This window comes from Palaemon carinicauda, chromosome 41 (assembly GCF_036898095.1).
Source record: "Palaemon carinicauda isolate YSFRI2023 chromosome 41, ASM3689809v2, whole genome shotgun sequence".
Taxonomy (NCBI): Eukaryota; Metazoa; Arthropoda; class Malacostraca; order Decapoda; family Palaemonidae; genus Palaemon; species Palaemon carinicauda.
This window is the reverse complement of record NC_090765.1, coordinates 48,014,029-48,037,308: the sequence shown is the minus strand read 5'-3', so window position 1 is coordinate 48,037,308 and position 23,280 is coordinate 48,014,029. Positions and strand designations below refer to the sequence as shown.

At 36.6% G+C, this 23,280-nt stretch overlaps 1 protein-coding gene across 1 annotated transcript in view; it reads right to left on the bottom strand.

Moving 5' to 3' along the window:
• Nucleotides 1-11,512: 11,512 nt before the first annotated feature.
• The window catches only part of Rep (Rab escort protein), a 78,352-nt gene continuing 66,584 nt past the window's right edge, over nt 11,513-23,280 (bottom strand). The window contains exon 13 of the mRNA XM_068364620.1: nt 11,513-12,093. Coding sequence (XP_068220721.1) covers nt 11,815-12,093 — 279 coding nt within the window. The 3' untranslated portion in view covers nt 11,513-11,814. The remainder of the gene's footprint in view (nt 12,094-23,280) is intronic.

The following is a 23,280-nucleotide window of genomic DNA, read 5'->3' as shown; positions in this document are numbered from 1 at the left end:
GTGTGGACTAAAATTATTTTTTTCTTTTACTGATTTTTTTTTTTTGGTTATAGAGTTGATTTCTCAGCTTGTAAGTTGCCAGTTATTTTTTGCAAGTTAGTAAGAAGTGGTTTACTTTGCACTTGTTGCAGTATTCGTAATGTTAATCCATTGATTGAATGGTGTTTGCAGTAGCTCTAGCCCTGCTGATTACAGCCCAATTTCCATAAATTCCATATTATCTAAAGTATTTGAATGTCTTTAGGCAAATCATCTAAATATGTATGCTGAAGGTAATCATCTTTCCCCCCCATTTGCAGCTTGAGTTTTGAAAAGGCCTTGGAGCATGTGATGCCCTTCACACAAATTCCTTGATTGAGGTCACACAGTTCGTATGATTGGCCTTGATTTTAGTGCTGCCTTTGACTGTGTCAGTCATAGGGACCTTGTTTTTAAACTTGAACAAACGGGAATAGGTGGGTCTTCTCAACATCATTATTAAAATGCCAAGTAATATATTTCAGAGTAGTTGTTGATGGGCATCATGTTGATTCTAGATATGTAATATCTGGTGTTCCTCAGGGTAGTGTTCTCAGCTCATTACTTTTCATAATATATATGCATGATGTAGTTAGGCCTAGAAAACAAGGTCGTTGCATATGCAAATGATGCTAATCTCTCTCTCTGTGTGCATCAATTCTACCTCCTGAATGTAGATCTTTGATTGCTGAATCTCTTAATAAAGATAAGCAAAAATTATTCTTCTTCTTTCCCACCGTTATCCCTATATTAAGGGGTCGGTTACCTGATGGGCCTCTCCAATACCTCTTCCACCAAACCTCTTCTCTCCATATAACCCTTCACCTTATCTCTCCATCTAATTCTCTGCCTACCTTTCGATTTTCTCCCCTTAATAGGTTCCTAACTAGCCCTCCTCACTCCCTCCCCACTATCCATCCTCATTATGTGCCCACACCAGTCATATAACTCTTATCACCACTGAAATCTCTACTACGTTTGCTAATCGTCTTATTTCATAATTTTCCAATCTTTCAAGCAGAAATATTCCCCTAATCCACCTCAGCATTTCCATCTGTTCTCTCAAGCTTTGCCTCCTCTTTTTGTCTTAAGAGCCCACATTTCCAATCCATATATTAACACTGGTCTTCTTATTGTGCTATAGACCTTGAATTTTAGCTTGATTGACATTTTCTTATTACATACCACTCCTGCTGCCTCTCTCCACTTTCCTCCCATCCTCCCTCCTGACTTATAGTAGATCCCAAGTATCTAAATTGTAACATCTGTTTAATAACATCTGTTTTATATCCTACCTTCCTTACTGCTCACCATAATTTCAATCTTATTTACGTTTACTCTCAAGCCACCCCTCTCTAAAGTTTCTTGCCCCTCTGCAACCCTTCTCGGTAAGTCTTCCTCATTTTCAGCAGTAATCACCAAATCATCTGCATATAGCAACTTCCACAACTCTTCATATCTGATCTCTTCACTTAACACACCCATGATCAAATCAAATAAAAACGAGCTTAATGCTGACTCCTGGTGTAACCCATCACTAACTTCAAAGCTTCTGTTTCCACAACAGCTGTTACTATTTTTGTCCTTGTTTTCTTGTACATCATCTCAACTACTCTCACCAAATTTTCTGGGACTTTCCTCTTCCTCAAGCACCAAAACACAATTTCTCTTTGTATTCAATCATAAGCCTTCTCTAGATCTACAAAAGCACAGAAGAGCTTCTAGTTTTGCTCTTGTCTCTTTTCCTGTAACTGCCTTACTATAAAGATGGCACCCACAGCCCCTCTCCCCTCATGAATCCATACTGATGTTTCCCAATCTTTACAAGCTCTCATTTAGCACCCTCTCAAAAAATTCAAACCATGCTCTGTTAGTTTCATTCCCCTGTAGTGAAAGAGTCAAATCTGATATAGTTTCCAACCAGCTTCTGGGTTTTGGCCCCAAATTCGAGAACAAAAGACAAGGATAGTTCTTTCTACTCTTAAGGCCCTTAGAACTTTTGTCACATCCCAGGTAGGGGGTTTGAGTTCTTGAGGAGGGCAAGACTGCTTGAAACTCCTAATGAGAGCTAAGAGTTCCCATGATGAAAAGAGATCAAGCCCTTTTCATTTGGATACCTGGTTGGCTCAAGGCCTAGCGGTAGCCTTTCACCGCAGTGGCTGAAAGGGATTTTTAGTTTCTTGGAAACACCAAAAGGTCTACAATCAGGGGAATGGTGGCCTTGAATGGAGCAATATTCCATCTGCAACACCAATCATAGAAGATTTTCCACTTGGCCTGGTATACTGCTGCGGAAGACTTTCATAAATATCCGGAAAGCAGTTTCGCAGTTGGTTTAGAAAAGCCTTTCTGGAAGAGATGCTGGATAGTCTCCAATCGTGAAGAGATAGGCAATGTACTACGTTGTGGAACTTTCTTATGTGTGGTTTTCGTAACAGGTTTGGCCATTCTGGAAGTTCTCTTGGAACTTCTGTGGGAAGTTCCAAGCGGTTTCTGCGGAACGCTAGGGTTGCAGCAGGACCACGGATATCATGTGCTCAAGGGGGGGTTCCCTGGTGACACTTCACTGAGGATTATAAGTTCTCATTATAGATTTCTCAACCAGTAAGAAGTTGCAGTTTCAAAAACTTCCTCTGGTGCAACAAATGTTCATCACCAGATTGAAAAAGTTTTGTCCTACAATCTGTCGTTCATTTCTGAAATTTTCAAATTGATCTCAGTGGCCTCCTTGAGGGACAAGATCGTGAAGAAATCTAATTGATATTCCCCTGGAATCTAGGTTTTAGTTACATACTCGAGAGCAAAGGCTATGAAACATTCTTTGTAACTTCTGGAATGGGACACAAGGTAAAATAGACCATGTAGTCCACTTATTCTCCTTGGCTGAAGGAGGTCTTTAAGATCACTGCCTTAGGCTTTAAGAATGGGATCATGGGAGGACTTATCTAAAAGACTTGAGCACCCTTCTCCACATTCCAAGAGGGCAGTTTTGTTCTGGGGGGGGGGGGTTGTCTTCCAAAAAGGAGAGGTCAAGCTCTTCCAGTTGAAAACTTGGTTCAAAGTCAAGTGGTAGTCCTATACCACCTTGACTGACAAGGAATTTGTTCCTCGGGATCATCAAATAGCCCATATTCAGGCGAAAGTAGCCTTTAGAGAGACAATGTCACTCATATAACCCTGATCACTAGAGGTTTCATTTGGCCTGATAGCTTTCGGACACATCTGGACAGTTGTTTTACAGTTGGGCTCTAACTCCCTTCTTTCAGAAGTACCACAAATTAGTTTCGCATTGTGACATGACAGGCAATGAGAATTAGAACTTTCCCCGAGCATGATTGACCTATTAGGTTTTAGTCATTCTGGAGGTTTTCTCTGGGCTTCTGTGAGAAGTTCCAGTAGGTCTGGGTATCACTCCTCTTTTGTCTCCTTTGAAGATACTGGTGTTATTCAGACTCCCTTGGATATTCTTATTTCCTTCAGTCTGATGAACCAGACAATGTAGTGTAAAACTATGAGTCCAGACTGTCTCAGGGATACGAAAAAAGTACCGCCTTTTACTGTAGTTTTTGGTATTGGACTGATTAGCAATACACTGTGAGTTAATAAACTGCTGGTGAGAGGAAATTACACCAGTAGTTCTGGAACCTTACAAGGTCGAGTCTCACTGCTGCTAGGAGGTCCAAAGGCCTTTCTGTGCCCATTCCTGTTCCTGATTAATTCCAATAGTTAGCAGTGAGCGCTCTCCCCTCGAGAATAACTTTACCGAGAGGAAACATGTTTTGATATGAGAGTACTCATGTATCTCTATTACCAGGTGGCATGGCAGGAACGAAGCTGCGCTTTCTAACTTAGAAACCAAAGGTTGTTACCCAGGAGTTGTCTTTTCCTCTGTCTCACTGGAGAGTCGCTTAAGACTTCCTCCACGACCTCTTTTACCAACAGTTTGGATACTTCCTCTAATAAGAGGAGGTCCTTTACAGAGCCTTTCATATAAAATTGTTGGATAATCAGTGTCCTAGTCAGAGATGGCAGACAGGCTATGAAAAGGGAATTGATATCCTCGAACGGAGGACTCCTACCATCCAAGGGTCACCCCTGACGTCCTGCCACCTTAGCCAAAAGCTTTGTAGGCTGAGGGTCATGACCTCCCTAGAGGAAGCCTCTGTGACAGCTCACTCTTTGTCTGGAAGGATGTCCTCTCCAACGAAAGGTAGGTCTTGGGGCTTGTCTCTCGGCCTGTTGTGAATCTGTTTAAGGCAGGAGTCGTCTTTGCTGTAGAACTGGCTTAAAAGACGAGTTCCTTAGTTGCTAGTGGGGACAGGCAACCTTGGCACCATTGCCCTTCTTATCACAGGACCTTGTCTTAACCTCCCTACCTTCTCTATAGTTGTAGCTACATCTGAGAGAGGGGGAAAAGGGAACCCACTAAGTTAGTGTTTCTCAGGGCTTACACATCCCTGGGAGACAGCTATCTAAAGCATTCGGCTAATACAACGTTGTGCCTCTTTAGGATAGTTACCCCATAGGTAAATGTTCTGATGCAAAAGGAACTCTATGGCTCCAGACCCAGATCAAGATAATTTTTCAAATTGGTTAAGGGCCTGTTCTTCCCTCAAGTTTTTTGTCACCGCAAAGTGGGAAACTGCTCCAGACCCGTGGTCTAGCCACGAGCAGACTTGGATTGCAAAAGTACCTGCTAAAGTACCTCCATGTTTGCCATCTCCAGATTAGAAACAATGGAAGGGAGGTTGGCCAATTTATCAACTGGTATCGATGGAACCAGATTAACAATACCAGTGTCAATAGGATGTGGGCTCTAAAATGCGCCAGAGTGTACAAAGAAAACATCTCTGGCGCGACAGGGGCAATGGCGGTAGCTTTAAGGACCTACTGGCTTTAAGTGAATTTTCTGATGCTGAGACTTGAGCATTAAGTAAGTCTAAAGTATCTTTAGTCTGGTTAGAAAGCGCCACATCGAACATGTGTCTGAGGATTTGAGATTGTGAGAAGATTGAGTAAATAGCGCACCATCTATTAGAGGTTTGCAAGTGACGGGGCTCATCCAATCCACCTACACGATGGATGAACCTCATAATCTTGATAACGTGTGAGGCTTCTGAGCCTGACATAGGGACCTTGAGGGGGATTACATCAGCTGAGTTGGTACTTGTACAGGCAGCGAGGTTCTCTGGAGAGTCATTAATAGTAATCATGTCATTGTCCAGTTGTTCCACTTTTGGGATAATTGGCTGTTCTCTTTTAACAGTTACCGCTTGGGTCTTGACTCTTCCTTGAACGTACTTCCTTTCCCTTTTGTCATTCATATTGTGACGGGAATAGGAGGTGGAGAAGGAACGGGAGGAGTCCAGCTCACTCCAGTTATAAGAGCATTTGCCTCTAGCAACAGAGTGCAAGGCAGAAGAGAGGAAGTTTCTCTCATAGCTAGATTTACGAGGAGAGGGAGAATTCTCTGTACGCTGCCACAGAGGGCACCTACGACGTTTAACGAAAGTCACCTCATCTATGTCAGATGGAAGAGTGACTTTATCCATCCTCTGTACCTGCAAAGAATGGTCTAAAACAGTGTGTCGTTCTGTAGAACCCGTTATGAACATTAGGCCCAGAGCTAGTATGTAGCTGATCATGAAAATTAATGGGTTTGCCATTAGCATAAGTCATGAGTCGTAGCCAGAGGTTTATAAAACTACGGGGGAACTTTGAAATAACGGAGTGTCGATCTACAATGCCTCTGGGTGCGTTGATCGTAAACTAGCTTGTGAGGTTCTGGAAGAAACATGCTGTGCATTAGCATTGTTATGTTGTTATGGAATACTGTACTGTACTCTCACACGTTAAAATGTTGGCACGCGATGTACTGTCATTGTAGATCGGTATCACTACTTGATTTGTATGGTTGGCTTGCCACACCAGTGGAGAAGTTTTATCATGGGCTGGGAGGACAGCACATGGTGTGATGTCATCACGCGTAGGAAAAGCTGCGTGTACAGCTTCATCGAGCTCAACGATAAGCCTGGCTGAACCAGAAAAGGCAGTAGAGCCTGCCTTTGTCCTACTCAACTTCCCAGCTCTCATGGACTTGGAGGGAAGGGACAAAAGAAAAGAAACGCGTGGTTTTGTTCAGATTTGGGGGTGGACGCAGCTAAATCGGTCCAATCACCCTTGTCATAAACTGCTAAAGAGTTCTTAAGACTGTAGAAGAGATCTGAACTTAGGACCACTATAAGTACGAGGCAAACCTACTTCGTGAGAATGGGTTGGAGACTGATAACTATTGTCTTCCGACAAGGCTGCCTCAGGACTATGGGGGAAAAGCCATATCAATTCTAGAGTTCCACAAAAGAGAACACGAGTAAGCTTTCGATGCTCAAATTGGACATGTTTCCAAGAGCGGAAAGGCTTTCTCTGTAAAACCATTCCCATATTTACCTTTCATAATAATGGTTACTAGGCTGTGACCTGGTTCATGGCAAATGGCTACTGTAGTCAGAATGTTTTCTACAAGTGTAGGCTCAAGGTCCTGCTGTGTATGATCAATACCATCAAGATTACTATGGGTATTGACTTCTAATTAAAGTTTTAGAGAACTCACGACACAAAATGATAGTGGGAGGCTTTTGTCACAGAAAGGAACCTTCATCTCTTACTCCTGCTAAGAGACAAAGTTAGAGAAATTTCACTTGAGTTTCCTGCAGTGAGAATAATCTCTCTCCCATTGAGAGAATATCCATTCCCTACAGTACTTACATGAACATCTATTGTCTAGGCAAGAAGGAAAAGAGGGACACAGATCTACGTCTGTCTGGCTCATGAGAATGTCACAAGGGTAGCCATCTCGGCCGGGGCAAGAACGCAAATTCCGAGGCTTACAAGGCACATAGCACTCACTCGTAACTCACAGATAATGAATAATAACACAAGTGACTGTGAATAAAAAAAAAAAAGACACATAAGTCACAAGCACTAAAGCACTAAACACTAAAAGGGTAAGAGAGTGAATGCGATAATCTCGATCGTAGAGAGGAAGTTGAGGTACGTCCTCTACACTTCTCAACCAGGAGTGTTGTGAGGAAGCAACCAAACGTTATGAGCAGGCTTCCTAAGCACCATGCGCAGTGGTTGCTTAGCAACAAAGTATGATGCAATCAATTACCTTTAATTGTCTGGTTGTAGAAAATGAGACTAGGAGTAACCAATATACAGTAGATGACTCAGAAGTTTGTATCTGCGTAGGAATAAACTGTAAATTAATGCAAGAGATCAGCTTGCACTGAATATTTAAGATTTAGCTAATATAGGTACACTCTGTTCCATAGGAACCATACAATGTTCCATGCTATAATGAAATAAGTGGTTGCTCATGAGAGCTTACTTCAGTGAGCAGAGAGATATTAGGATCCAGGCTACCAGCTTGGTCTTCTACCTCGGAATCCGGCAGTCTAAATGAACCGACATGATTGCAAACTTGCGAGGGTTTTGCAGTAGAAGGAACTGAATAAGTCCCAGAGTGCGAAGCTCTTAGAGAGGCGATCAACTCCGGTACATGCTGTGTACCATCTGAGCTCTTACTGACTGGTGCATTAGCACCACTACACATAACTTGATGAGTTAAGCTAGGGTTTGTAACTAGCTGGGTTAGGTTAGACTTAAAATCTCTGCCTTTGCCCAGTCTTACTGGGATTCTTAGATTGGACAAAAGAAGCCAAAGGTGATAAGAGCTTAGAAAACTTATTACTATCAAATCCAGAAAGCTTGTTAATGACTGAAGTGGGATTATCATCATCATCATCCACACTAATAAACTAGCCTAATCTTCTCTGGAGTTTCCTCAGAACTTAAAAGTTGGCTTCCCATTTGGAACTTTTATTTTGGTTAGAAACTATTTGAACATATTTTCGGTTAAGAGGAACAGTAGAGCATTCCTCACGACAATTATCTAAATTACAATATTGCCCCTGCCATGGGACAAAAAGAATGACGAACATGATTGCCAAGAAATAACTCCTTTGAAAATCTACACAGGAATTACTACCAGAAGACATCCCTTAAAATCACTAATAACCTTTAGCCTTACACTACGAGGCATCGGATTCTCCCCTCCGTAGCTGCATACGAGATTTGTCACTTTCGCATATACTGTACATGCACACTTATTTTAGGATAAAATATATTCCCATGTTTATTTGTTTTACTGCTTATTACAGAATATATGTCAATATTTTCTAGTTCTTTATTGAATTTTAATCTAAATATCATAAAAACACTGCACTTTCATGTAATTTTCCTTTGAAAATATCTTTCTATTCATGTGAATTGATAGAATTTTTTCAGAAATTTGTTATATCATTTTACTCTAAACAATAGTAAAACACAATGATTCTGTATAAATCAGCTTTATATTCCAAGTCACGCGATTGCGTAATAATTTTATCATAGAAAGCCGTTATACAGATATGTAAGGAAAACAAATTCTTAGTAATCTATACTTTTCCTAGCTATAATTACCACAAACTACTTATTAGGAGTGTCTGGGATTCATAACAGTATTGACCTGAGATTTTCAGTTAACCGTCTCCTAAAGCCCCTCACCGGGCGGAGCAATATGTGACCCAGGATCAATGACCCGCCGGCTCGGGCTATAAAGGTCACCCTCTCTCGTTAGTTCTGTTCTGGTCGTTGACCAGTCAACCGGGTCGACTTTCATCTACGCAATGTCGACCTTGTGCTACGCAAACATGATTCCTTTCCTTTTACCGGTGTTTGAGTTTTTCTTTTATGTGTAGTTGTATGTTCTCCACTTGATGGACACTAAACGTCCGCAACAAGGACTTAGTCTAATGTGTAGTTGTATGTTCTCCACTTGATGGACACTAAACGTCCACAACAAGGACTTAGTCTAATGTGTAGTTGTATGTTCTCCACTTGATGGACACTAAACGTCCGCAACAAGGACTTGGTCTACTATAATGTATAATCAAACAGCATACAGTATATCATGATACACAAAAAATGGATTTTGAGCGAAGAGAAAAATCTATTTTTGGGTGAGATAGCCACGTCGCCCTGATGGAAGTTCTTTTAAGGTAGCTTCCTAGGGTATATTTGACTACGGTGATATTCCCAGAGAATTTTACCTTAAAGTACCCAGAATTCTAACTCCTGGAGCGAATATCCCTAATTAATTCTTATAGGGATATCGCATAATATCAGAGGACGTATTCTTGACACGCCACATAGCTATCATCACCTCGAATAGCGTTAACGCTTCGAGAGGGAAAAGTGGCAAGAAAACGAAAATAAAGGGAGAGCCGTTATTAAGGTACCTCTCCTCCTCGTTTCGAGTCTGTATATGACATCATCAACGGCGCCATCTTATTCCTTATTGTGTAGCTCTATTGCTCGGTGATTCAAAAAATTATCTACTGATGACAAAAAAAAAAAAAAAGCTGATTTCTGGCCGTGAGAGTGAGAGCACTCACATTTTTGTCTTTGAAAGATTTATGGAAGGATTAATTCTATTAGTTTGTTATATTGGCCTAGTTTAAGAGAGAGAGAGAGAGAGAGAGAGAGAGAGAGAGAGAGAGAGAGAGAGAGAGAGAGAGAGAGAGAGAGAGAGAGAGAGAGAGAGAGAGAGAGAGAGAATGCTGCTATATTGCATGACATGTGGTGATGATAATATCAAAAGGAGCTTTTTTTCAGAAAAAAATATCCTTAGGGGTGAATTACGACCATATGTTGTACTCTTTGGTAGGAAAAACCAATGATTAACTTCCATACGCTTTATACAGTATTTGTAAATAACATATCCAGTATGTCATACACTATTATACCTGGCATGCTTTGACATCAACATATGTCATCGTAGTGAAAGAGTTAATACATTTATAACTTTTCACTATCTGGAGGGAGGCAAACACAATATCAACTTATCAAGCCCAAGTCAACAAGAATACTGAAAAACCCAGCATTTACAATATACCCAAGATGAGGTTATTGTCATTCACCACTAGATTGTTTCAATACTGTATAGTACCAGAGGCCTAAGCCTATTGAAAGGAAACAAAATCTGGAAATCTTTAGTTTTGAAGTAAACATTGTTATAAACCAAGCTTTGAGAGAGAAGCAATATGCCCAACAGGGCAGGTTCACAGAAATAACTGGAAACTATTGTACATAAAATACGTCCAATGGATTAGAAATATCCAGTCGTAGAGTATGTTCAATGAACTCAAAGCGTTAAAAGATTAATTAAACATAACATCGATAATAAGTTAAATAAAGAGAATAAACAGGGTAAGAAAGTGTTATGGAAGGCTTTCAATATGTATTTCAGTTAATCGGAAAAGTATGAACATAGCTTATGAATAAAAAAAAAATACAATGCGTAAATAAATATACAATTAAAATATTTACAATTATCAAATAACTATTACATTAACAAGAATTTCAGAGAAAAACAGGCATGGATCTGAGAAATATCATTCTAGGAGCACGACTGACTTGAAATAGTAACATATACAATGTATTTCTTAGACAAAATTGAATGGTATCATAATGCTAGCCATCTTAATTTTTCCACAAAGCAAATTCAAGGACTAAAAATGAAAGACAATATTACTGCCCTTTTTAAAATGTACCCTTCATATCAATTAATAGCTAAACTGACTAAAATGCTTAAGAAGCTGTAGGCATATGGTAATCCTCCTTTCAATTTATGGAAAAATTAGTGTAAGGATTACATTAACATTCACTGCCAGTAATACATATCAACTGGAATAAGATGGGAACACTTCATTTGAATGTGCGTACAAGAAGTGTGATAAGCATTTTGAGATTATTCCATTCAACTATTACCACAATTGTGAAAATTCATTTGGAGAGTCCAAAGGCAAAATGATTAAAGCTTGATTACCAAAAACCAACTCGTTTATATTATAGCAAGATTTCAAAAGGTCACTAAAATCTACATATAATTTGGTGGCAGATAATGTCCCAATACTTGATATTTTGATGTTTAAACCATAGTAAATTTCACATTTCAAAGTGATTGTTAAATGATAACAAATGTGTAATCTTCAAATTTATACAGGTCTATCTAGAACATATATTTCCTGAATAAGTGTGTTTTTATCTTAAAAAATAGGATTTAAAAATATCCTAATTCACCATTCGAGGTTTTCTCTTTCAAAATAGAATTACTAAACAATTAAGGAATGTTTAGTAGTTTCCATAAATAAACAGACACAAACACTAAAAACTCCAATTCCTGAAAAAATAAACAAAATCCTATCACAAAGGATAATTTAGGAAAGCACCTGTTGAATGAGACATTGTGAATTTTAATTGCATACTGGACGTACTTGCCTGATCATGTAATGCAAAAAAGTTCCATGTAATCAAGCTAAAAGGCGTTAATTTCCAAGGAAGCTGGATTTAAATAGGCACTGAAATCCAAGATCACTTTTTGATTTTCACAACTACTGATAAAACCAAAGTTGATATGAACATAACAGCATTAGTTACGAAATAAAGAAAAATATGAGTTGTCATAAATGAAGTGTATAAACCAATAATTTATAAAAAATAGAATGAATGAAAATGAAAATTGTATTTCCTATATGTGAGGGGATTTGGGTCACGCCTTGACACTTGAATAGCAGGATTAAATCCCACTATCTATCACAAAACATCAATTTTTGGTGAGCCATTACAACTAGGGAATGAATCATTATACACTATAAATGTTAATAAAGCATTACTAGGCAATTCAACACAGGGCTATAATGAGTCACTAACAGCAGAATCTTGAATTTCTGAATCTTCCTGACTACCTCCCTCAGTCATTGATGCTTCCGTTGAAACAGCTTCAGATATCCCTTCATCAGTGTTGTCCTTTGCTTCTGTTTCCTTTTTCTCTCCTGATGTACCTTCTTCTGAACTAAAGTTATCTCCTTGTTTTGGCTCTGCTCCAGCATTATCAAAAACTATTTCATCAGGATCTGGAGCTCTTGGTAAAAATTCCTCCTCTGGGAACATTCGAGTGAACACTGTACGGGCCTAAAAGAACAATACAGTTCCATCCAATTACAAATAGAATGGCAAGAATGTGTAGCCTGCTAATAATATAGGATGTTCAGAACCTCACTGGTTTACTGGCATTTTACTGCAGAAAATTGTCTTACTGGCATTATACTTTGGAAAATCGACCATGAAAATATGCAAAACAAAAACAATTTTTGACCTAAAATTAATAACTGCATACTTATCTGGGATTCATGAACTCTTTATTCAAAGAAATTCAAATATATATATATAAAAAAAAAAAAAAACACGACTTAATGTACGACCATATGCTCTCTTGGAAAAGAGGCCCCAGAGTAACAAATAGTTGAGCAAACAGCATTCTTTCTCACCAGCTATCATTTTGATTCCTTCTTTCATTAATAAAACGGGAGTCAGGAGGCAATTTACATAAATTCCAGCCATGTATTGAAATAATTCATTTTAGTTTAAAACTTTTGGATATTTCCATAAAAACTAACAGATTCATATGCTAAATATAACATTTCCATGGTTGGAGGGAAAATGGTACTCATTTTAAAATAAACTAGGCTTAACATATCCAAATCACTAAAACAAAACAAATACTTGTTCATAAAAAAATCTCTCATTTTGGTTTAAATCTGGTATAACCACAATCCTTACTCTTGTCTGAAGGAGCCTTCTGATGGACTTAAAGAGCTGAATCAATTGACTTTACATCTGAAATTAATCACCTAAACTAAAGCAGTGAAGTCGCTACTTTAGTCCTTTACTTGTCCCAAAATCCTACCTGCCTCAAAAAACATAGCTCACTTCAGTTCTTTTACCTGTGAAGTTAACCTTTAGAATAAGTGAAAAAGAGCATCTCTAGCAGTTTAGGCTGGGGGACTTCTCAAATACTTGATGCAGCATCTAAATTCCACCTACATGGATTGGGAGCTGGTGGTTTATTAATAATCAATAACCAGATAGTAAACTAAATCCCATTACTAGCAAGTAAGTCTAAACCATGTTGCATAAACTTAGTCAACATTAATCCATCTATAACCTTTGATTGATGAAACAGAGAAACCTTAGTCATACCTGGTAAATCTCATGAATAAAATATTGAAAATAGTCTTAGTGGCTGATCTTCCTAACCTTCCACTCAAGCCCAATAAGTATGTCATTGCTAAAATCGATAGTCTAGAAGATTTTGAAAGACTCCCGTTTCTGAGAACAAAGTGGGGAGTTTTCATGACATTAGTTGTAGTATGACAGGGACTCGATGAACCAACTAACCATGTGATTGTTTGAAATCTGTCCAATTTGGCAAAAGAATAGGTTGCCTTGTTAGAAGAGGCCACAAACCTGTGTATGACACCCTCTAAGGCCACTTGTGTATCTGTTAACTACACCCTCTGAGTCCACTTTGTGTATCTGTGAACTAAACCCTCTGAGGTCACTGTGTGTATCTGTGAACTACACCTTCTGAGGCCACTTTGTGTATCTTAAAACATGTTGACAAAAATACAAATCATGGCAAACATGGAAAATGCACATAATGTATCTCTAAATCTGAACTTCACAAATAATCCATTCAATGGCCAGGATTGGGGTTCTTGAACATAAGAGCAATACACATCTAACTTATACTGTAGGTATTTGAAGCTGCAAAAATATCTATCTGTATGGTTTCCCAAACTTTCAAAATGTCCAGAGATACATTAGGATGTATACACCATTCTGTCAGTAAGAAACATTCTTTCCTGCTTTGATGATCCACCAAAATATTTTGATTTCCCATGAAATGTGCAAAAATTCATAAATAATTTCCAAAAAAAAAAAACTTCCCTGAAATTCTTACGACTGTAAGGGGAGGCTTAACTGCAAGGAGACTGTAAATATGATATATCCTTATGCTTATTTAGTACATCCTTAACAACAGATTTAATCTAAACGTCCCTTGTTTTGGAAGTGCCCAGATATTGAGATACGTTACAAACGTGTGATATGCAACAGGTAGGAGTCCTTCTTTCACTAGAACAAGCCTCAACACTAAAAGTTGGCTGAACACCAAACATTGGGGTTAGGCCAGATGTTAAAATAAATAAGTTAGGAAAATCGAGGACGAAAGGAGCCCTAAACATCCTGCATGCTTCACCATAAAAGACTTGAGATACCAATCCTTTCTTGGATGTAATTATCTTGCCTCATGGCATTATTATGCTACTATTAAATTGTTTTTTTTTAGGTTGTCATGACAAAAGAGTTTAACATTAGTAAGAAACTGGTGGCATACAGAATAGCACAACTTTCAAAAAAAAAATCTCACTCCAAAGAGAAGAGACTTTCTTTCTCTTAAAATGATTAACATCAACCAACTTTAGCAAAATAGGTACATCCCCTGAATAGGGGACTGGCATTATATGAAGTATTGTAAGTATATTAGAAGAAATAGGCAAATGCTATGCATATGAGAATGGCAAAGCCTGAGCTGTTAAAGGAGGAATAAAATCATGTAGCACTCAAAACCTTAATAACACTCTGAGGATATGTCAACCTTTGAAGAGGTTCCAACAGTTCCTCAACATTCCCTAGTCAATTGTCTAACAAACCAGTAAACTCAATCTAAATTCCCGTGTCAAATCATTGAGAATAAAGACTTCACCTTGGATCCCAACCTATTAACTTGTCCTGCGGAGAAAGACATAGCCTGAGTATCAGGTGCGTAACAAGGAAAGGGGAATCCCAGGAAAACAGAAATTCACCCCTAACTAATACCTTTCTCTTTTCTTATGCTTTGCTTCTCTATCTTTAGCCATTGCCTTACCTAAACAGAAGTAATCAGACCTAAGATCTACTATCAGTGAGTGTTCAGTACAATGAACAAGCATATAGCCTATGAGTCCTTTACACAGAATACATTTTCAAAGAGATTCCACCTTTGGCAATAGCTACTTATTTACTTTGCATCCTTCATAAAATACAGGTTTTAAAAATTTGAAACACAACCCAATAATTACCAAGAAACAGAAGTGACCATTACACAGTACAGTATAAACAAAAAACATGAAAAACTGCATCCACTCTATACTTTAGCTGTTAAAAGAATTAATTACAAAGGCAGAGGTTAAGAGAGGATTCAATTACTAGCTTTTGAGGTGAACCAACGCCTCTCTCCACTGGGAATAATAGGTAATAAATATGTCATGGTAAAAACTCTTATCTCATTTTCAACATGTCAAGCTTTTCCTTCTTTGAATGAAAAGCATGTGAATCCCAGATAGTTTCACTGAAATTATTGCTATTACATGTTTTCCAAAGACAATTCTTTAAAAGGGTGTTACATGATTTCATACTTAGCACTGAACAAAACATCTTTATTTAAAATAAGTTAATAAAACAAGTATGAAAACCTCAATTTCACTAATTTGAAACTATTTACTCTCACAAAAAGAGTATTCTACTGTACTGTATATCTTCCATGTATGACATATCACCATATGATATTTTTACAAGCAAACCTTCAACTTTTATATCTTCTACTATATTCTGATATTGTAAATCATTTACATGCAATTTCATCACAACTATCATACAAGCCACAGTACTGAATAAAAATGGATAACAGAAATTAGTGCTGAGAAAAAAATAAATAGGGCAAAATACCAGGGTTCTCAGTGTTATGGATATTACTAAATTTGTAAAGCAATATTGAAAACATCTGTCAAGGAAACTTTTAATGAAACATTACTCAATTAACAAGATTTGCAATAGTCGTCTTATAAGAACACAAATTTAGATTTTACTTTATAAACCTCTTTCATACAAACCCATCAATCATATAAAGACCTGATTTGTGATCTGAATGTCCTTAAACACTTTTTTGTTATGATGTAGACGCAAGAAGTAGAGCACCTACTAGCAACTTCTCACTCGCACACTAATGGCATCTCAGTAGGCAGATGACCATTAATCATACTAGCAAGACTGATATTTGTAACTCTGGAAAACCACGTTTGTTGTGGAGTGGTTAACAAATCAAAGTACTAATGGACCACAAATTGCTAAAATTTGAATTATAAAACCAATCAGAAATAGCAAATTTCCAAAATCACATGAAGGTAACTAAAATAAAAAAATAAGCCTCAATATTTGCAAAGAGCTGGGAATACACTACTGTAACTACAATCAATCAGTTAATAATTACAAACTATGATGTTTGGTCCGTATGAAAAGAATTAAAAAGTAATGAAGACAAAAAAAAAGTTAAAATAAAATAGTGATTACCAAGTTAAGATAAAATGAATTAAAAAATAATAGAGCATAATAAAATAAATGTCAATTAGAATCAAAACTGCCAAGCCAGATAAGGGATACTGCTTCACTGATATTTACAGTTCTGAGATGCACAAAGTAATGCGGTGGATGATTAAAACTTTTTTTATGGGAATTCAGCCCACAGGCATGAACAGTTGCTATTTGCTACTCTAGATCTTTAGACTTCAAGATCACATAATGTGTCTAGGGACATTCAATCTGGGAATGAACACTGTATGATTATTGGGTTTGGTAAAAGGAAACAATATAAAACAGTAATTCCTGGAAATTTAAAAAGAAAACTATAACATTGTAAAAAAACACTAATCTTATTCAACATATTGTCTAGAGCTCTTGGAAGTTGTGATTAAAAAGTCAGCAGGAAACTCTTTAATTGACATACAAATATCAATATGTTAACAAAACAACATTATTAGACAACATTAACAGCAATAAATAGAGGTGACTGATCATGCATACAGTATAATGAGCATTAGTCATAAAAGCAACCCTTAATTCTCATTGCAGTGGCATGCTCAAGTAATAGTACAATCAGTAACCTTAAGAAAGAAAGAATCTATGATGAAAACAATAGTGTCATCTGAAATTCAAAACAGAAATGCTGGAGGTACTAGGTTGGCCAAGGCACTAGCCAACATTGAGATACTACCACTAGAAGATTATTGGGTCTTTTGACAGGTCAGACAGTAGTAAATTGGATCCCTCTCTCTGGTTACGGCTCATTTTGTCGTTGTCTACACATACACCGAGTAGTCTTGCCTATTCTTTCTGCATCCTCATATCATCATACACCTGACAACACTGAGATTACCAAACAATTCTTCTTTGTTCAAGGGGTTAACTACTGCAACATAATTGGCCAGTGGTTACTTTCCTCTCGGTAAGGGTAGAGGAGACTCTTTAGCTATGGTAAGCAGCTCTTCTATGAAGACACTCCAAAATCAAACCTGTTCTCTTGTCTTGGGTAGTGCCACAGCCTCTGTACCATGGCCTTTCACTCTCTTGGATTAGAGTTCTCAGGCACTCTATTCTCTTCCTGTTTTTACAGTTTCTATACGAAAGATCTAATTTAATGTTGTTCTTGTGATATTTTTTTATTGTTTATTACTTCTCTTGTAGTTTATTTTGTTTCCTTTCCTCACTGGGCTGTTTTTTTCTTGGAGCTTTTGGGCTTATAGCATCTTGCTTTTCCAACTAAGGTTATAGTTTAGCTTGTAATAATAATAATAATAACAATAACAATAATAATAATAATCGAAGTAACATTTTGTTTCCTTTTAAAAATATCAATACAGTATCTAAAAGGAGATTCCCAGACCTAAACCCCTTGTTTTGCCTCCTATTCTTATCCACTGTCAAGCCTCTTCCAACTTTGTCAATATTCTTTGGCTTTATCTTGCTTCTATTCTTCCTTCTCGTAAGGAAACCTTTGAGCAAGCTTTATGTAACTTTAAATGACTTAATAGTGAGGTTAAATGGTTTTAGATGAAATTAAAAATTAACAAAGTTAGTAGCTAACATATTATTAACAATAATTTTGGGAATAAATATTAGCTTTCTTGAGTTGTATGGCTGGTTTATCTAGATCAAAGACTTGATATTTCTTTAACTCCAGCACTACATTTACAGGTTCATTCTGCAATAAACTGCAAACCAATGAGTCTACTCTTGAAGTTAGAAAATCAAACTAAATAGAGGAGTGTCCTACATTGCGCCCCACACGATAAACTGTAGATAATAATAATAATGTACTGCCTTTTAACTTTTAATGTGAAAATAAACAAAAGCACTAACCAGAAACAGAATGGTTATTCAACATTGCTCTCTCTCATATACAGTATATGTATGCATAAAAATCTCCCTCTCATATATATAATAAACAATATATTGTGTATGTATGTATGTGTACAAATTTCTTTCTCTCTCTCTCAAATTCCAGAACCAGGTCTGGAAAGGCTCTGCCTCTTATATGAGGCATGCTTTACAGACTATCCGCCTCAGTACGCTAATGCTGCAGTGAGTAGCTGATCATTTTACCATTCTTTTTAGCCTCAATTCTGAACTAAAACATTTTCTATCATTCTCCTACATCTATTTAACTTTTCAAGACTTTATTCACCCTTATTTATCCTACTTGTCTTGTAACTGCTCTTTATTTCTAACTATAGATTTATATAAAGCCTAAACTAAAATATTAAGGAAAAACACAAACACTCTCTCTCTCTCTCTCATATGTCTATAAACTAGGCAATATAAAAAAAATATAAATTCTTGCATACATCTTTAGCAGATGGAACTAAAAGTGTGTACGCACATTCACAGTCTCTCTTGTGCGTGTGAGCAGAAGCAGCAGTTTCTTTTGTCATCAGTAGACAAACTTCTGTTTATTGTATGCATTTAATTACTCATTATACTAGAATTCTTGTGTCAAAGGAAACAAGCAGATATTTTCTTAACATTTCTGTAAAACGTAAGGTCCGCTACCGATTATTGTATTATTTAATATATAAAACTGTTTACCCCCATAGAATTGCAGTGTTTTACTATTATTCAGAGTAAAATGATATAAGAAAAAAACTAAATTTCTGAAAAATAATTCTAAACTCACCTCACAAAAAATAAAAAATTTTTTAAAGGAAAATTACATGAAACCACCATGTTTTTCTGTTATTTATAGTAAAATACAATAAAAAATAAAAATTTTATTCTGTAATCAGCAGTAAAACAAATAAACATGGAAATAAAGGATACAGTATCATAGAATAATTGTGCATGTATCTATGATGGTGACAAATATTGTATGCAACTACCAAGGGGGAGATCCGATGTCACGTAGTGATGGGGTTAATTTCATGGTAACAGATTTTTTTGAAAAAAGCAGACGAGTAAATAATTCTTGTAAGGTAATTATAAAAACTATGAAAATCACAATTTTTTCGATAAGATACTGTATATTCTCAATAGTGCCAACACAAAATGCATGACGAAAATTATGCTGTGAGAGCAGAGGCAACATTACGCAGAGAATAGAATGCCAGTTAGTAAAACATTGGAATAAATTCCCATACCAAATTTCTTATCATCCCCGGACTCTTGAAATCCTTCTAACAGTTTTTTTCTCAATAGACAATTATAAGTAACTTAGCAACCCAAAAACTAATTCTTCCCAGATAAAATGTGAACGCCAGAGTAGGTATATGTGCCATGACAGCAATAAACCCTCTTTGATGCTAATGTTTTCAATTGGAAAAGAATCTGGGGATGCCCCAAGGGCTTCTCACCAGATGTGATAGCTAGTTCAGGAAACACTAAACCATTCCTAGTTCAATTACTATATTCCAACAAATCTTGGAGGTTTAAGGTACAGAACTTGGAAGCAAGTACCTGGACAATGTTGAGACCTTTGTCGTAATGATTGTATATTCCAATGGGGAGATATTTAGCCAAAAAAAATTCCTGCTATCAATTTTAACCTGTAATGTCATCATTATAGGTGGTGCCAGCACAGAACTGCAGACGATATAATTGGCTTCTTTATAATCACGAACAATTGATCCCTTTTCCCCTTGCTAAGTCATATCAATCCATCAGAAACCATTTATTCTCTCATTTGATAAAAGAAAGCTCAGTGTTTTTCTCCATAAAACTTCCCCATTCCATGTTTTCTATTCACACTCACTCTGATAATAGGTGCCTTAGTTGGCTTCTGCAAATATTGATACTTTACACTTGGCACCATTTGTCCTTACTGTACAAAATTAACAGTTTTTTGCAGCCATTAAATCACAAGACAGTACACTACATGCTCAATGCCACTTCTAGTATCCCAGCACAGACCTGTACCATGTACCACCAATGTATTGGCAAATCCAACTCTACTGTAGATCCACAAGATAAGAACTTATGAACTTTTAGTGATAAGCAAGAAAAGAACATGCTACTTATTCAGAAATAAGAAGCTGTGTGTAAAACCAATAAAATGCTTAAACTTCTTTTAAACATATTTGGAATTTAATCTACCATTTTTCAACATTGATTATTTTAACTTTTCATAGTAAATCATTAAAATATCAGAGTATAGTCAAATATGTGACTTCATACAAAACTAAAATTATCAATAAAGTTCAATAATCATAAAATATACAAATGGAGATCAGTGCTTTGTGAGGTAAAAGGTTTTAAAGTTTTACACTGAATCTGTGATTTGGTACCTTGTATCTAGAAGGTTAATTTGTTAAAAGTGTATTGTTCTTTTTGAAAATTTGGAGATTTATGATAATTCTAATTGTAAATGGTATTGAACGAATATCTATAAATTACCTATTTGATCAAGTAACTTTCAGGCTGGTGAGATACTTGTCACTGCTATCTGAACGATTGGTGGATCAAAATGTAGAAATAAAGGTAGTTCACCACCATTAACCAGTCTATATTTTCTTGAGGAGACTTGGAAGCTCCTGTAAATATCATAAGTACAGTAGGGTCCCGAATTATGCGAGAATTTGGTCGATTAATGACCTCGTGTAAATGGAAAATCGCGAATTTCGAAACACACAACTAACAGAAATAATTCCATTGCGGCCATGGCAACCAGCAATTTGCCTATTCAAATGTGTTTACTACCCATTTCCAATACTTTCTTTGTACTATACTGTATTTCTTTATAATATCAAATTGTTTTTGTAAGTAAATAAAACATTTAATATACTTTAAAGTTCTAATAACTTGAAAAATGGTTAAAATTACAACCAGGATAGGTGTACAGTAAACACCATATATTTCCCGTTATAACACAACCCAAAATACAGACAAATTTTAATGTTTGTCATATCTATTGTATAATACAACAGGTGAATAGCAAAACCATCACTCTGTAGACTAGCTTGTTGTATGATTGAAAATCCAGAATTATCAAAATAAAGGCGATTTTATATCATGCGTTTCCTAAACACGCTAAGTGGCACAATAGAAAACGACAACCAATGTTTTGTTTTCGTTTATCTCTGATCACAACGAAGAAACAGACGCATTTATACATCTGTGTTTTTGAATTGACAGCAATTTTACCAAGTATAGATTATATGTTGAATTTGTTATTACCAATGTTCTAATTATTTTTTATTAGAACTTTCAAATAAATGAAATGAATGCCATTTATGAAATGTTTTTCTTTATGATGCCGCCTGAAACGGAAACCTTCCATTTGTTTACGCTCCATCTTCGATCATAATAAACAAACGAATGTATTAAACACACATGATCTAAGTCATAACTAATGATATTACAAACATTTAGTAAACATTATGTTATTACAAATATTTTACTTACCGTATCCATATAAATTCCTAAATTCGTAGCAAAGCTGGAATTTTTTTTTTCCTTATGCGTTTAATCCACAATAGCAAACTGCCGCTAATGACAGAGTGATAACTTACGATAATTCTAAACTGTTACGAAAGATAATTGTCCTTTCCATATCCAAAATACTTTTCCTAACTTCAGTTATAAGTCAACTTGTACCCACCTCAATTATGGATCCATATGCAAAAAAGGTAAAAGAAGAAAATACTAGGCCTATTTTTAAAGTCACCGAACAATTAGGTTACCGCTATAACGTTCGATGTGAGAGAGAGAGAGAGAGAGAGAGAGAGAGAGAGAGAGAGAGAGAGAGAGAGAGAGAGAGAGAGAGAGAGAGAGAGAGAGGGATGGTTTTAAAGTACTAAACAATAAATATGATAGGTTATAACACATTGGTGTTTATGTAATATTAACTGTATAGATGGTTTGAATAAGTTAAGAAATGGTGTAAACAATTCTTTGTTATTGTATTCGCGCGGAAGCTAGACATCAGCTGATGTGATCACAGCCAAAAGTAAAACAAAAATAAGTTAGCAATACTCGATTTTTAAAACACACCCGAAATTTAACAACATAAGTACATGTTTTATTATAGCGCAATTGACATTTAAAGAGTAAAAATTTTCTGGAATAGAAGGGTGTTTCCTAAAAAATAGTGGTTTGCGGACGAAATCGGTTACCGTATTTTAAGCTATGATTGAAATGGATGTATACACGGTATAATTTTTTCGTTTTGTATTTAATTGACACTTCAAGAAAACCGATTTTGGTTTCTTCATCTATTTGTAAGTATTGTATAACGAGAGAGAGAGAGAGAGAGAGAGAGAGAGAGAGAGAGAGAGAGAGAGAGAGAGAGAGAGAGAGAGAGAGAGAGAGAGAGATATTATGACGCAGAAGGTTACAGACCTAGGACAGGGGAGGATGAAGGTGGGGGGAGTGATGAGATAGGCTGGGTGGACTCGCAGGGGAGACGGTAGGAGACGGGGGAAGGGGGGATTTGGTTGCCAGTGGCTAAAAATAGATTCTGAAAGACGGTAAAGGGAAAAACGAATCCCATCGAATAAACAGAATAAGGAAAGGGAATAAGATCCAGAGGAATAATAGATATAATGGAATGAAAATGACTAGATGGTGTTAGTTGTGATAAGAATAATTTAGATATTTGAAATAAGAGTGTCTGAGGAGGTATAGAAGGAATTCGTGATAAATATAGAGGAATATCAAAGGATACAGTTAGTTTGCATTATAGGGTTTGTTATCGTTTATCGGCAGTGAATAGCCTAAACTTCGGTAACGAGTCGTCAATATTTTGTCATATTTTAAACAGTATACATTTGATTTGCAAACATTGGTTTTGTAGAGTAGACGGTAAAATAAAATCTAGAGAGAGAGAGAGAGAGAGAGAGAGAGAGAGAGAGAGAGAGAGAGAGAGAGAGAGAGAGAGAGATTTCTGCCATCAAATCTCTCTCTCTCTCTCTCTCTCTCTCTCTCTCTCTCTCTCTCTCTCTAGATTTTATTTTA